This window comes from Lytechinus pictus, chromosome 6 (assembly GCF_037042905.1).
Source record: "Lytechinus pictus isolate F3 Inbred chromosome 6, Lp3.0, whole genome shotgun sequence".
Taxonomy (NCBI): domain Eukaryota; kingdom Metazoa; phylum Echinodermata; class Echinoidea; order Temnopleuroida; family Toxopneustidae; genus Lytechinus; species Lytechinus pictus.
Window position 1 is genome coordinate 22,724,753 of NC_087250.1, and position 15,604 is coordinate 22,740,356.

General features: G+C 35.5%; 1 protein-coding gene across 15 annotated transcripts in view; it reads left to right on the forward strand.

Annotated features, from left to right (window-relative positions):
- LOC129263667 (rho GTPase-activating protein 5-like) overlaps positions 1-15,604 on the forward strand; it is a 115,760-nt gene that overhangs the window by 73,164 nt on the left and 26,992 nt on the right. For 14 of the 15 annotated variants that reach the window (XM_064101205.1, XM_064101204.1, XM_064101211.1 and 11 more), the window contains 5 exons: positions 829-948; positions 3,623-3,694; positions 11,494-11,553; positions 13,078-13,140; positions 14,482-14,633. In XM_064101205.1, the coding sequence (XP_063957275.1) occupies positions 829-948; positions 3,623-3,694; positions 11,494-11,553; positions 13,078-13,140; positions 14,482-14,633 (467 nt within the window). The remainder of the gene's footprint in view (positions 1-828; positions 949-3,622; positions 3,695-11,493; positions 11,554-13,077; positions 13,141-14,481; positions 14,634-15,604) is intronic. The other variant, XM_064101219.1, reaches the window with a different exon arrangement.

Sequence of the window (15,604 nt, forward strand, 5' to 3'; positions counted from 1 at the left end):
CCAGCTCAAAGTGGTTTCTCCATGCCACATTCATTTCTCATTAAAGCCATTCATGTGCATTGGCATGTTTCATTAGGCATGTGTATACATGTAGATATAAACATAAACATTCCATTATATGATGGCCTCCCACTGCTTACACTGGTTTCAACTGGCTCCCACTGGTTGGATCCAGCTGGAACTGGTTTCTGCTACCCCATTTTTCTCTGCGCAGCCATCTTGTACAGTAATCGGCATGAACCTGTCTTCTTTGTATCCAATCTAATGTAAAAGCACGAAGTGTAATAGAATAATATAGTTCTTACAAGTTGTATCATGAAACTCATAAAGTCATGCATGACTGTATGAATCCATTACGTACTGGAGCCTAATGATCCCTTTACAAAATCTGGTTATTACAGAGTCTTGTACAAAAAAGAATGTGTATTATCGGTAAAAAGTGGAAAAAAACATGAACATGTGTGCAAATACAGACCTTGCTTCTTGCACATTTCAATTTCACATTTCAATTCAAATTAGTTAACTGAGTACAGCCATGCTGGATAGATAAGTCTCTAAGAGCTTCTATATTCATGGCATAGGCTAAGCCCAATCCATGGCTTCAAATAAGCAGTTGTCGTATTTTGATAAAATGTCACCCAAAACTCTAGAGCATCCCACTTCTGCATTTTATACTCAAGTAATTCCTTCTTTGTAATCTTATGAATTGCTTCATTCTTACGTCTGTTCATTCTCACACATTGAACATCTTAATAAAATACACTTCTACGGATCTTATGTATGAATTTTTCAATAATGCATATCATGTTTTTACTCTTGCGAATGAAGGCGGGGATCCCATTTACGGGGTCGTCGACAGGCAACGTGATAGAAAGCCGTCAAACAGAGATCTGGGTGGTCGTATTTTGGGCAGTCCGACTGAGGTTGGCGACGATTCCAGCTTTGGGGGTAATTTAGTTTGATTTGAATAAAAACAAGCAAACAAACAAGCAAGCAAGCAACAAATATAATGATAAAGGAATAAATGGTTAAAAAATACTCATGCAGCTTTCTCCAAGTTTTCTTTAAAAATTGTATTTCGATGCATCCTATCGCGTCTTTGGATAAACGCTTCTTGTGTGTTTTTGAACGAAAATGGAACTCCTTAGAGAAATGAAATATGAATGTGATAAGCTAATGACATCAGTGTGTTTTGGTCAGATGCAAAAGATGATGTGTTATTCAGTGGTGTTTTGTTTTTATTTTCAGCTTCATTTAAGCTTATTTTTGGCTTTCCTCTGTACAAAAAGTATGGGAGCTCTTTCTATTTCAGACTTTTTCAACACTCTTCAGCATTTTTCAGATCTTCTTATTTGTGACCACTCACACCACTGGTTATTATATACATGTACCTGAAATTATCTCATTTTCACAATAACTAAAGAACTGTTTGAGGGATCAACTGCAAACTTGGACCATATTTGAATATGGGGATGGCTATGATCACAGAGTTTATTCTCATGAGAGATAATAGAATCATAAAAGAATTGCCCAAGTATGAAATTATGCTTTTCAACAAATATATATGCTTAGTTCATCAATATATAATGATTCTTGTAAGCGTTTAGAAGTTACGATTGAGCTGTATCATCAAAGTTTTTTGAAAATTCAAGAAGCTAATTTTGTAATATATTTTGGCTCTTGCTATTTAATGGCATACAGTACATCTAGCCATGGTATTATACGTTTCTTCTTTGGCTTTCTGTTAAAACTGGCTATCAATTTTATTCCTTTGACTGCTAAATATAACTTTTTTTGTGCACATGAATACAAATTTAATTTCATTTTATAAGCTAAGATAATGAAAGTTTGTAAAGATAAGGGCAATAGATGAGAGAGAGAGAGAGAGAGATGGGGGGGGGGTGTGGGATCAGAGAAAGAATGAAAAGGGGGTATTGAGGCTGAGTTATGAGATTTTCTGTCTTTTCATTCTTTACATACATGGATGTTTCTACTGTTTTTTGCTTTGCCGGGTATAACTTTTCCACTCTTGTGCAAGAGATGCAAAAGTTATTTTCTCTAACATCCACTTCGAAAGTTACTTTGTAAATAATGTATGCTGTGATAGTTATTTTTACATGTACATAAAAAATATGTTGTAATAAGGCACAGCGATTCTTTTCGAGTATACCATATTAAACTGATAAGATAACTTTGTTAAGAATATACTCTGCTCGCATAACCTGAGCTATGTCAGTCATAAGCCTTTGGAGTGCATGAGGGAATTCTTAAATTTGTTGCATGGAATTTGATCATAAATGCAAGGAAACTATGATATTTTGGTTGTGGAACTGAGGACTTTGCATTTTGATCAGTTCCTATTTTGGTTTTTATATAATTGTGAAGAAAGAAATGGGGTGATGAAAAAAATTACTAAAAAGATAATTTAGTTGGTAGTGTTTGATGCATCATTCGTTGTCTGCTGAGGTGTGTACGCCAAGACTAAAGATTCCCTCTTAAATTCCCTTCTTTGTGCAGTATGTTATGTAACACCATTTCATTTTTCAGATCATGCACATGAAATGCATGCTACTGAATGTTAATCAATGATATTCCGCATTGAATATCATGTGTATTGGCAGAAAACCTCACTTTTGGCCCGGTCATATCGTTCCGTGCAAGCCTTGCGTGCGACTTGCAGGTGACTAGTTGTGCTACCCGTAGGCTGCCTACAGGCTACCTGCATTGACAGTATCTTGCACGTATTACACTCGGATGCCCGCACAAGCGCACGCAAGTCTGATTTGCGCAAAACTTTGTTGCAGGTGAGTTGTGGATGATTGCCAGCAACTTTCCCGTAAGGCTTGCATGGAACGATGTGACAGGGCCTTTAGATTTAAACTTAAATCTTAGTGTGAAGCACGTACTGGTATTTAAACAATGCTAAGAAAGCGATGTCTTCTCTTTCTATCTCTCTCTTCCTCACACCCTTGCCTTCTTTCTTTGTACATGTATGTCTGTCTTTTTGTATCTCTCTGTTTTGAAGAATGTTTATATATTTCTTTGTCCCAACAGGCATATTCAACTATTCCTCTTGGTAAAACAGTGTATCTGCCATATCTTTTTTTTCTGTTGCATTTCTCTTGAAAGTGTGCTATTAATCATTTATCAATTTTGCACTGATGTGTTTTTGTGTACCCGTATGTGAAGTTCTCTCATTTTCATTCTAACAGACTTACAGTTACATGTATAAGTATAATGCGTGTTATATAAATGATACATATGTATATCTAAATGTATCAATGATATCCCCATTAATGTTTTGGTAAGTATACACTTGATACCCTTACAGAATAATAATCATTCTTTTTCAATCATCTCTTTCAATTGACCCTCATGACTTGAAAATAAACTTTAAAACTTCAGAGCGTGATTATGGTAGATGGGCCCCAATCTCCCAGCCAAGCAGCAGTGTCCATACCTCAAATTGTCTTGAATTTGCTTCTGATCAAATCAACAGATCTGCCGACATTCTCGGTCATGCTGCATAACAGACAATGGTTCATATATGAACAAAGGCCGGTAGATTAAGGTGAAGTAATTGTTATGAACTTTGAAGTTTCTGTCTTTTGTTTGTAAACAGCTCTGTATTCAGAGGTCAACAAGGGTTTCAAAACATCCACGCCAGATACGAATCGTTCATTGGAGGGCTCAGGTCAGTACCCTATTCATTCACATACATTTATATGTCGCTGCAATCTGGGGAAGTATTTCATGAACCTAATAGTGGCTTTCACTGACCAATCTCTTCTGAGCCAATCGGATGCAAGTATTTCAGGAGCTTATATCAGTTGTCAGTGAAAATTAATCACTGGTTGTTTCATGAAAGGCTCCTCAGATTTTTTAAAGTTCTATTTCCTATTCCCCCTCTCCTTGCTATTGCTCATTTCTCTTTTCCATATTACTATGTTTTATCCCTCTTGCTCTTCATTTATCTGGGTTCTTTTCCTTCTTTTTTTATCTTGCTTTCTGTTGCTTTCTCTCTGTCTCTCATATCTCTTCTTCCATTTCTTCTGCTTCATCAGTCAGTTAGGCTCTCTCTCTCTCTTTGTCTTGCATTTTCTTTCAATTTCTTTTTTATGCTGTGTTATTCATTCATTTATTTATTTATTTATTTATCCATTCATTCATCCATCCATCCTTCATTCATCCATCCATCCATCCATCCATCCATTCTTTCATTTATTCGTTTGTTTGTTTGTTTGTTTCTGCATGTCATGACAATATACACAATGTGACCACAAAAGTAAATGTAATAAATTTTACATGAAAAGATATAAATGATCATTTACATAAATTATTATATGTAAGAGGCAGACATGCAGCAGTATGACAATATTAGCAAATGCTTTAAATGTTGTCACGCTTTTACTTGCTTAATAATTGATATATATTTTTCTTTTCTTATATCTTTGTCTCTATCGCTATCTATTTAAGTTTATTGTTAATGCTACTTCCCATGTACTATAATTTAATCAATCATTTGTTTTATTTCATGTTTTCTTATTTCTCTCTACATGTACCTCTTTGTCTTCTATCTTTCTTGTTTAGCTCCCTTGCTCCAATTTGTATATAATTGGTTGTCATTTTATGTTTTACCTATCCTCTTGCTCTACTTTCTGTTTTCCGTATATGTGCAATCCCAGGCCCCATCTTACAAAGAGTTGTGATTAATCCGTTCAACCACAACTATGGAAAGCCAGCAGCATCAATATCGAAAACGCATGTTTGTTCAAAATATTTTCAAGATATGATGTATATTCATACATTCAAAGTTTCTTCACAATTCAGCATGCCTCTCTTTGTTTTCAAAAGACATAGTGCAAATTTCCTTAAGGAAAAATGATGACATTGATGGACTTCCGTATATTTGAGGTTGATCGGATCAATTGTAACTCTTTGTAAGACGGGACCGTGGTGGGTGTTTCATAAACTGTAAAGTTACACATGATTGTATGCATGACTGGAAAATGTTCTTATGTGCTAAGCCAGCTACACAGGGATATATCATGTAGCACAAGAAAGGATCACCAGCCATGACTGGAACATGTTCTTATGTGCTAAGCCAGCTACACAGGGATATATCATGTAGCACAAGAAAGGATCACCAGTTGTGCATAAAGTCACATGTAACTTCTGAACATCTTTATGAAACACCCACCTCCTCTCTCATTCTCTCTCTTGCATAGCTTTTGACCTTGTTGTGTAGTCTTGATTTCTAGCCATGTTTCAGTCAGAGTTTGTTTTATTTGCTTCTTTGCTTTACGATTTCCAGTTTTGTAATCGTTTGTTAAATGTTCTACTCTATGAGTTCTGATGTTTGCAAACTGATTATTAGGAGTCTAATTATAAAACGATAGGAAAGAAAAGAATCTCCAAATAAGGACTATATAATCGCTAGAGGGTATTCATTTGTCTCGCAATCTACTATGGTCAACAAGGAAATTCGTGATCACTCTCGCAAAACGTGTTCACTAGCTTTCTAGGAAATTCGTGATCACTCTCGCAAAAAGTGTTCACTAGCTTACAAGTTCACGAGCTTTCGAGTGCCGCTGCAACTCTTTATCAAGTGACGAAAGTGACTATATAGTTGATTGCTGGTTTCCTAGAAAATAAGTTCAATATCTTTAATCCTGGAGCTGCATCTCACAAAGTGTCATTATAAATTTGAGTTTTATTTGAATCTATTCTTTGTAATAAGGGGGCCTGGAGTGCATAAATTTTCTGAAGCAGTTTGTCACTAAACAAAGGCCCAGACGCATTGTTCCATGCAAGTCTTGTGTGTTACTTTCGGGCAACTTTTCTTGTTACGTTGCCTGCAGGTGGTCCGCTTTCACAGAATCTTACACTTATCTTGCTCACAGTTATATGCCCGCAGGAATGCACGCATTCTGATATGCCCGTTTTGAACAAGCACAAAACTTGCTGCATGAAGTTTGCAAGTGTTTGCGTGCAACTCACTTGCAAGGCTTATAATACGGAACCCTCATTAAATGCTGTCAACTTCTGAAACCTTTCCAGTTGGGTTGAGTGAACTGATTTCATCATGAAAGCCATAGACCAGAGTACCGTTACACAAAGGTTAGCGATTAATCGTACACTTGATTTTACGATTGATTGTACATGTACATTGTAGTCTATGGAATCAATCGTAGAAAAATGTTCTACGATCATTGCTAATCTTTGTGTTACGGGCCCCTGATGGCGTTGTTTAAATCAAAAGTAGAGTCAGGAAAAAAAAATTGAAAAAGATGGATACACAGATAAAAATGTTTATCATTCGTCATAAAATCACATTTTTATGTTGTTCATTTAAAAATGAAATGAAATGAAGTAATTCTAAACACTTTGCCCATGTGAAGATCTCAAAGCTTTTCTACTCCTGGGTATCGTACCCTGGCATCAAAGAACCTATGTGTATGTGCTCTCATAAAGTAAAGGCACCACAATAGTACGCATTCTATGATCTGACTTGCATTTCTGGCAATTATCAGTCTGAACTGCTATACATGTATGTGACCTACCAACCCAAAGCCACCAATAAGTCGCCAGGTAAGGTTCTCTGTCAATAGCCAAAATAGTAATCTAGTCTCTAAAATCCAGAAATGAAAAAAAAAAAGCTTATCTGAAAGAGCAATTCTTCTTCTTCAAACTGAAAATTTGACGTCGTTAAGTTGAGTAAAAGAAAAGATACAAGGGTTTCTTGGACACTACTTTTTCAGACTGCTTTGAAGTTTCACTGAGATTACACAGTATGCACATCTCATGCTTGAGTGAACCCGAAACTTCAAACCTTGTTTTCTCCTTATCTTTAAGCTCTTGCTGAATTTCCTCTGCATTCAATCAAGCACTTGTAATGGTTATTGTTGGTCAATTTTAACATGTTATTTATCATTGTAAAGCTTAGGAAATGAATTTTCAAACTCAATAAAAATCTCAGTATTCATTTCGGTTGACTTATTGTTGGTTTTGGGGTGGCAGGTCACATATTGATCAGCTGCTTCTCCAGACTATCAGCCCTGTTTCTTTCTTTTATTCACCAGCTCACCTTAAAACCTTCATATTTCATTATATATTCATCTTACACAAGCAGAAAGACAACAATTTACGATCATCCATTACACACAAAAATGAAAAGATTTCCCCTTAATTTTGTTTGGTTTTGATGAAAAAATGTAGTCAGCATGATAAAGTCCACACCAAATGACAGCAGGCAATAAAAGAGTATGGCTTTGACATATATATGCCCATTATTTAAAAAAAAAACAACCTTATTCGGGATTTCACTTATTTCTTCCACCCCCACATATATAATTGGGGGAAAACTTACTTAATATGATTGTAAAGACTTCAGGAATCACTATAAATGTATGCCTCATGAGAGCATTGGCTTTATTTTTTGCCTTTTTTCAAACTACTTAGACTTTGTTTTTTTATTACTTGAAAACATTCGCATGTCATAACTGCAATTTTTTTAAACACAAATACATGCACAGCACTGAAATGTGCCAATTTTGAAATTATTTGCAATTTTATTTGGTGTTCAAGTGTGGCACGATTACTGTCACAAGCATGGTGCAATGACTCACAAGTGTGGCACAATGACTGACACAAGTGTGGCACAATGACTGTCACATGTGTAGCACAATGACTCACAAGTGTGGCACAATGGCTGTCACAAGTGTGGCACAATGACTGTCACAAGTGTGGCACAATGACTGTCAAAAGTGTGGCACAATGACTGTCACAAGTGTGGCACAATGACTGACACAAGTGTGGCACAATGGCTCACAAGCGTGGCACAATGACTGACACAAGTGTGGCACAATGGCTGTCACAAGTGTGGCACAATTACTGTCACATGTGTGGCACAATGACTCACAAGTGTGGCACAATGACTGTCACAAGTGTGGCACAATGACTGACACAAGTGTGGCACAATGACTCAAGCGTGGCACAATGACTGACACAAGTGTGGCACAATGACTGTCACAAGTGTGGCACAATTACTGTCACATGTGTAGCACAATGACTCACAAGCGTGGCACAATGACTGACACAAGTGTGGCACAATGACTGTCACAAGTGTGGAACAATGGCTGTCACAATTGTGGGATAAATACTGTCACAAGTGTGGCAAAATGACTGTCACAAGTACATTTGCATTGGATATTTATAATCTCACATATTTGACATCATTAGAGTCAAGTTTTAGTTGAATTGACACACCAAACAGCTGCTCCCTCGTTTGCTTCCAGCCCACTACTCTTACTTTACTTTCTGTTACCCATACTGCCAATGACACACAACTGCATTTATACATGTTTTATTCAGAAATCTGCATCAAAATTTATTTGGATGAATCAAACAATATCACCACATCATAAATGGATTTAAAATCATGCAACCATGCAATATAATTTCCACGAAATAAACTTAATAAAAATGATGCTTTATAACTTCTTGGCACACTTTTCAATAAGACCACCATATCTCACCAGCTTAGCACAAGTCAAGGGGGAATAAATTTACTCAAATTTGACTGGCAGTTTTGATGAGTGTGAAAATACCTTTACCAAACTTGTGTACCATCCTATGTAAAAATCTGCTTCACATAAATGTTCACTGTCATATACATGTATGAAAAATACATTGGAAATTGCAATGGATACCTGGGTCCCATTGTATAAAAGTTACTATTCTAATTGCCATCTGATGGTAACTACCATGGTAACAGTGATCAAGAACCAATCAAAATCAACTATTCCATGAAAGAAACCATTAAACGGCAAAGATACGATAGTAGCTTTTATGCAAGAGGGCCCAGGAAAACTGACACCGAAATGAGATTGATCAAGTGCAATAAGTACAAGCAATCTCCTGACACATTATTGCTCTTAAAAACCAATTGCTCTGTATCTGAACTATATATACGCTCTCAAGAATTATGATCGATCGATGCCTTTGAGGCAAACATTGGACCAAAGCAATTTTTTATTCCAACGATGTGATAATGAATCTGGTGTGGATTAGGTCCATTGCTGAGCCTCTGAAAAAGTATAAGATTTATTAACTTGACAGATGTGTTTGACCGAGAAGAAAAATGGAAATTACCTGGCCTTGCTTCAGATGGTATCAAAGAAAACAACATTTCTATACCAGAGGAAGAGGCAGAGACTGAGGGTTTGTATAAGAAATGCACTATACTATGCATAAGTTTATGCATAAGTTTTAATTAAAATATGCATAAGTTCAATGGCATAAGTAAACAAAATTGTTAAAGGTAGAATTACCTGTGGTAAATTTTTGTTTTATGGTATTATTGGACAAAGATGTGGCCTAAGTTTAATTGGCACTGGCAAAAAAAAATTGTAAGTCCACATTTCTTACTTATATTTGAATAAGTTTATGGTGACAAATGTATGAGGCAAAATTGCATGACGAAAAATTGCATAAGGTAAATGTGCATAATTTCTTTTCATACGAATAAATGAAATTGTAAGTAAGGCGCAAATTAGCATCTTGTAGATTTGCTGAAGTTTTATGGTGTAAGTAAACAAAATTGTAATTGCAAAATTGTATAAGGTAAATCCATATACATGTAAGTAAATGACCGTTTAAGTCACATATTACAAAATATTGTTGTTTAGTAAGAGATACCACAAAATTTACTAATCCATAGAAACAAACAAATAAGTGAACTATTTAAATAATGCAGAAGCCTAAAATAATATGAATAAATATGCTAATAATTGTCTAATGTAACCTATTTACATACAAATCTCAACATTTTAACACATCTCAAAATTATAACATATCTCAGCGTTATAACACAAATAATCCCCAACTCCTTTATACAAGCAAGTTTGAATAATAAGTCTTTTTTGTTATATAATTTGTAGAGACGGTAAACTTCCCCTTTTTGCCGTAAGTAATGTAATATGCATTTATGCATAGGGATTGCATAATATATATGTATAATTATTATTATGAAGAGCAGTTTAACGGTCAGTATTGTTCCGATGGCATCTGATAAGGGGCCTGTTTCCTAAAACTTGTTAAAATAACAATTTTGCGTTTACAGTTAAAATCTACATAAATCATTCAATCTGATTGACTGATAGAAAACTTGCTATAGAAATTGTGCATTTGTTACTGCAGCAAGTCTTTATGAAATGGGCTTCAGGGCCCTGTCTTACAAAGAGTTACGATTGATCCGATCAAGCGTAACTATGGAAAGCCAGCAACATCAGCATCTTATGAATGCATGATTGTTCAAAAAATATTTTCTAGATATAATGTACATGTATATTCATAAATTCATAGTTTTCTTGACAATTTGGAGTTTTCTCCTTTGTTTACTAAGGACTTTTTGCAAATTTCCTGTGGAAAAAATGATGACACTGATGGATTTCCATAGAGTTATGATTGATTGGATCAATCGTTACTCTTTTTAAGATGGGGCCCAGGTCTTGACTACCGAGCATTCACATACAATTTGAGCTGCCGGATTAAGATTTATGGAAAAGGGAAAATTTAGCATAGCAGATGGATGCATTCAATTAGAGTATGTTTTAAACGATTAAGTTGGTATTTTTTGTAATTCACATACAATTTGAGCTGCCGTATTAGGATTTAGGAAAAAGGGAAAATATAGCAAAGCAGATGGATGCATTCAATTAGAGTATGTTTTAAATGATTAAGTTGGTATTTTTTGTAATTTGATCATTTCGATATAAATATATCCTTGTCTATTTTCCACCATTTTTCCTCTTCTCATTTTAATATTACTTGTGCGATGTTAGAGTAGCTGTTATTTTACTTGATATGTGGTGTTTCATTGTTAAGCTGTTGTTGGGACAGAAATTCTCTCTTATCTGCTTTTACCTTTTCTACACTAACTAGTTAACCTTTTTCTTTCACCACTGTTGCCTCCCTCTCTCTCTCTCTTGCCCTCCTCTCGTATTTTCTTGCTATGTGTCACAAGGGAAGAATGAAACAAGCCCATATTGTGCTACTGGTTTTGTCATTCGTTCTTTGTTTTATGGGGCACGAAATCTAGCATATGCCGTGCAATTAATTGCAAATTTGCTAATCTGCTCCAGGAAACAAGGAGTGTAATCTGATATGCTATAGTTAAAAGTGAACAATCAATTGTAAAATTGCAACAGAATATTTGCGATTTGATCGCAAATATTTTCTTGCAACACCCCCTTAGTCTTGTTCAAATATGACATCATCATCTCTTCACTGTCTTTACTTTCTTGATATCCTTATATTTTGATTTGCTGAAAAACAGCGATGTCTGACCAATACCATGGTAACTTGTTAAAAAAACAAATCTGCTGAAAAGGACAGAAGAATAACGTGTTAGTGCCAACAAGCTGCATGAAATCCTTCCTTTAACTGCTTTTGATTATTAATTATGTTCTTTGTTCAACTGTTTATATACAGGTATGGTAGACAATGTTCTTTATGAATCCTACACGAGTCAGAAGTCACCGGCTCCATCAGGTAAAATCATTATTGACTTATTCATACATAAGTAATTACCGATGCAAGGCCAGCCATGCATCCAGTAAATTTGCTATGCATCGGGTAATTCCTTGTGCATGGCAAATTTACCAGATGCATGCCCAGCCATGTGTCTGTAATTACATATGCATGGTTGTAATTTAGCCAAAAATTCCACCATTCTATAAAACAAATGATGCACAGTAATGTCTGTGCATTGACAGGACTAGTGAGCGCGAGGTAACAATGAAAACTAGTCTATAATGGAAAATATGCAATAGCAGTTAAAAGCTATTGAAATCAGTTGATTTGATTGGCTGATAGTAAATTTGTTATTATTACAAGTCTTTATGAATTAGGACCTTGATCTAAAGATTAGGATGATTGCCAGTAATCCATTTACATGATTGACTTCATGTATTTGAGGTACATTTGTTAAATTTCAAATGAATTCTTGCATTGAAAACAAAAATTCATCATAAGTAATGAATAATATCTTTAAGGTAAAAGAAAGTAATTGCAGCAAACAATTATTTTATGAGAAACTCTTTTAAATCGAATCTTAATTGTCACCATATTATCATATCATCTTTGTGAAAGCATGTAATCTTGGCTCTAACCGATAATTCTGATGATCACTAACACAGACAAGCATATGTGGGACAGTGTATTATTAATGCTTGGAAAAATACCTGACATTTGATGGAATTCCGTGCTTATTTTGCTAATTTCTCAGCAATCACACATTTTCTTCCAGAGCCATTCGGCACATATTTCATATTTAAACATGCAAACACCTGGGTGGTAATTTTATTGGACTCTGTTCGAACTCATTTTGAGATCGTTACCACAACTGGCATTTATCTTTAAAGGACAAGTCCACCCCAACAAAAACTTTATTTGAATAAAAAGCGAAAAATTCAACAAGCATAACACTGAAAATTTCATCAAAATCGGATGTAAAATAAGAAAGTTATGACATTTTAAAATTTCGCTTCATTTCACAAAACAGTTATGCACATCTCGGTCAGTATGCAAATGAGGGAACTGATGACATCACTCACTCACTATTTCTTTTGTATTTTATTATATGAAATATGAAATATTTTGATTTTCTCATCATTGTCATGTGAAATGAAGTTTCGTTCCTCCCTGAACATGTGGAATTTCATTATTTTAACATTTTGTGCTTCAGGCAAGGAGGTCCTAATCATCAAATTCGTAAAAATTGAAATATTATATAATTCAAACAATAAAAAACAAAAGAAATAGTGAGTGAGTGACATCATCGACTCTCTCATTTGGATGTAACTGGCTCGTTCATATAACTATTTTGTTGAAAATAAGCGAAACTTTGAAATGTCATAACTTTCTTATTTTACATCCGATTTTGATGAAATTGTCAGCATTGTGCCTGTCTGATTTTTCTCTATTGATTGAAATCAACAGTTTTCTGAGGTGGACTTGACCTTTAATGACGGGTAAACCTAATGACATTCCTTGATGTGATTTGTTCCTATGTAGGTATGGTAGATAATGTACTCTATGCATCCTATTCCAGTCAGATGTCACCTGCTTCACAAACAGGTAAGTATAGTAAAGCAATATTGACTGGCCTCGGGGCGATACGACATATATCGCCCAAACTAGATTTATATCGCCCGAGTCGTAGACGAGGGTGATATTAATTTAGTGAGGGCGATATATGTCCTTTCGCCCCCAGGCCAGTCAATATTGCTATTATTAACCAAATCAGACATCTAGAGCAAAAATTGTTAAAATTTAGATATTTCAAATTTTTAGAAGGAGAATCTCGTTTCTCATGTTGAGCAGATTAGGCTTCTGAACTTTACTATTGTGACGTAATTGAAATGACGCGTTCTTGGCCTAGGGACGCAGTATCCAGCTTTGTCTCAACTTGATTACCATTATGACGTATAGCACTGCGCGGTTCAAGGACGCGTACAAAAACGCGCAGAATACCCGGATGTTAGCGCTCCTTTTATTGCCCGCTACATTTCCACGCATTTTCTCATTGACTTTCCTGAGCGGGCAATAAATTGGGCCCGTGAATAAACAATTGGAATGTTATTGACCGGCCATTTGATCCCAGTCTTAAGTAGGCAACAACGTTTCAATGTTGCCCTGCTCAGATGTCTGATACGGTTAATAATAAGAAATATTGACTGCTCATGCGGGTAACTGTGTAAATTATCTTTCCCCGAGGTGCTTTTTATACCGTACCTTTTTATCACCCCTCGGCTAATGAAGGGAGCGATGATATCCACCATCAACAGATACGGAGAACAGTCCGTATTTGTTTTATATAACTCATTTCTTCCTTTTCCAATCAAATGTCACTTGCTGGCTTCTTAAATGGGTTAGTAAAGTATTTACTACTCATGATCAGATGCGAACTCTGATTAAATTGGTCGGCAAAATTGAACTTTGCACTTTTATATCATGTGGAAGAGCAGATCCAATGTGTTATTGAGCTTCTCAAAAGTGATCAACCTGACACATTACTACCATTAATTGGAAGACATTAAAAAAGGGAAAGATGAAATGAAATGTTCAGAATCACTGTTTTGGCAACGTGTGAACTTGTAAACATTTTTATAAAAGGAAAATAAGATATGAAATCCTTAGATTATTAATGTGAGGTGTTAAAACCACGTTTTTCCTCAAAGTATGTAGATTGCCAACATAACTTTGTAAGCATCTTCCTCCAATCTCATAGGTGATTCCAATGTGATACATGTATGTTTTAAAACCACATTTTACCCCAAGTAGGTAAATTTGCAACATGTGATTTTGTAAGCATCTACCTTCAATTTCCTAGGTGATTAAAAACCGCATTTTCCCCAAAGTATGTACATGTAATTGGCAACGTTTGAAATTTGTATGCATCTGCCTTCAATTTGCTAGGTGATTCCATGACCTATGCATCAGTGCAGGACCACAGAGCTTCAGAGGACCCTAATGGTGGGATGCTGGACAACATCCTGTATGCCCCTTACACCCCTCCTGCAGAGTCTAGATCTAGACAGCCACCTCCACCCACAGCTCCTAAACCAGGGGTAAGTGTCCTGATCTAAGAGGTCTTTGGACCATGTCTTGAAGCGAAACCACATTTCAGAATACAGGTCAAACTCTGTTGGCTCTCCAGCAATCTTACTTATATTGCATATGTGTGGAGCTTTTCTGTGGTTGGTCTTATATTTCATATGTGGGGAGCCTCTCATGATGCAATTTCTTTTCTGATTTTGGCAAGGTGTTAATCTACATTTGCCACACTCTTCTTAGATGAGGTAAATGGGTACCAAGTTTGAGTTTATTCCTTGAATTCCTTGAAGTGCCTTATTGGCAGGTATGCAAAAGCGGGGGTTATTAAATGCGGTGCTTAGCAACATTTGTATTAAGTGTTATGTAAATGTTGCATATTGTTAGTAGTGTTATTTTCAGTGCCAATGTATACTGAAATGCTCAGTGTAAATTACAGACAAGGTCCTTTGTGAAGTATTACCGTGATCATTATGAAAAATAACTTTTATGGTTTTTATTTGTTCCAGTTAAGTAAATTACCCACTGACCTTTTACCTCCCTTTGACATTTAAAGGGATGGTCCGGGCTGAAAATATTTATATCTAAATACATAGAGTAGAATTCACTGAGCAAAATGCTGAAAATTTCATCAAAATCGGATAACAAATAATAAAGTTATTGAAGTTTAAAGTTAAGCAATATTTTGTGAAAACAGTCGTCATTAATATTCATTAGTTGGGCTGATGATGTCACATCTCCACATGTCTCCCTTATAATGAAATAAGTTGCAGCAATAAATATCTAATGCGCTAAATCAGTTGTCAATCCAATTTTTTTAGTTCTTGGAGGAAAAAATTTGAATAAACCTAATTTCATATAATAAAATACAAAAGAACAAGTGGAGATGTGACATCATCAGCCCACCTAATGAATATTCATGACGACTGTTTTCACAAAATATTGCTAAACTTTAAAATTCAATAACTTTGTTATATGTTATCCAATT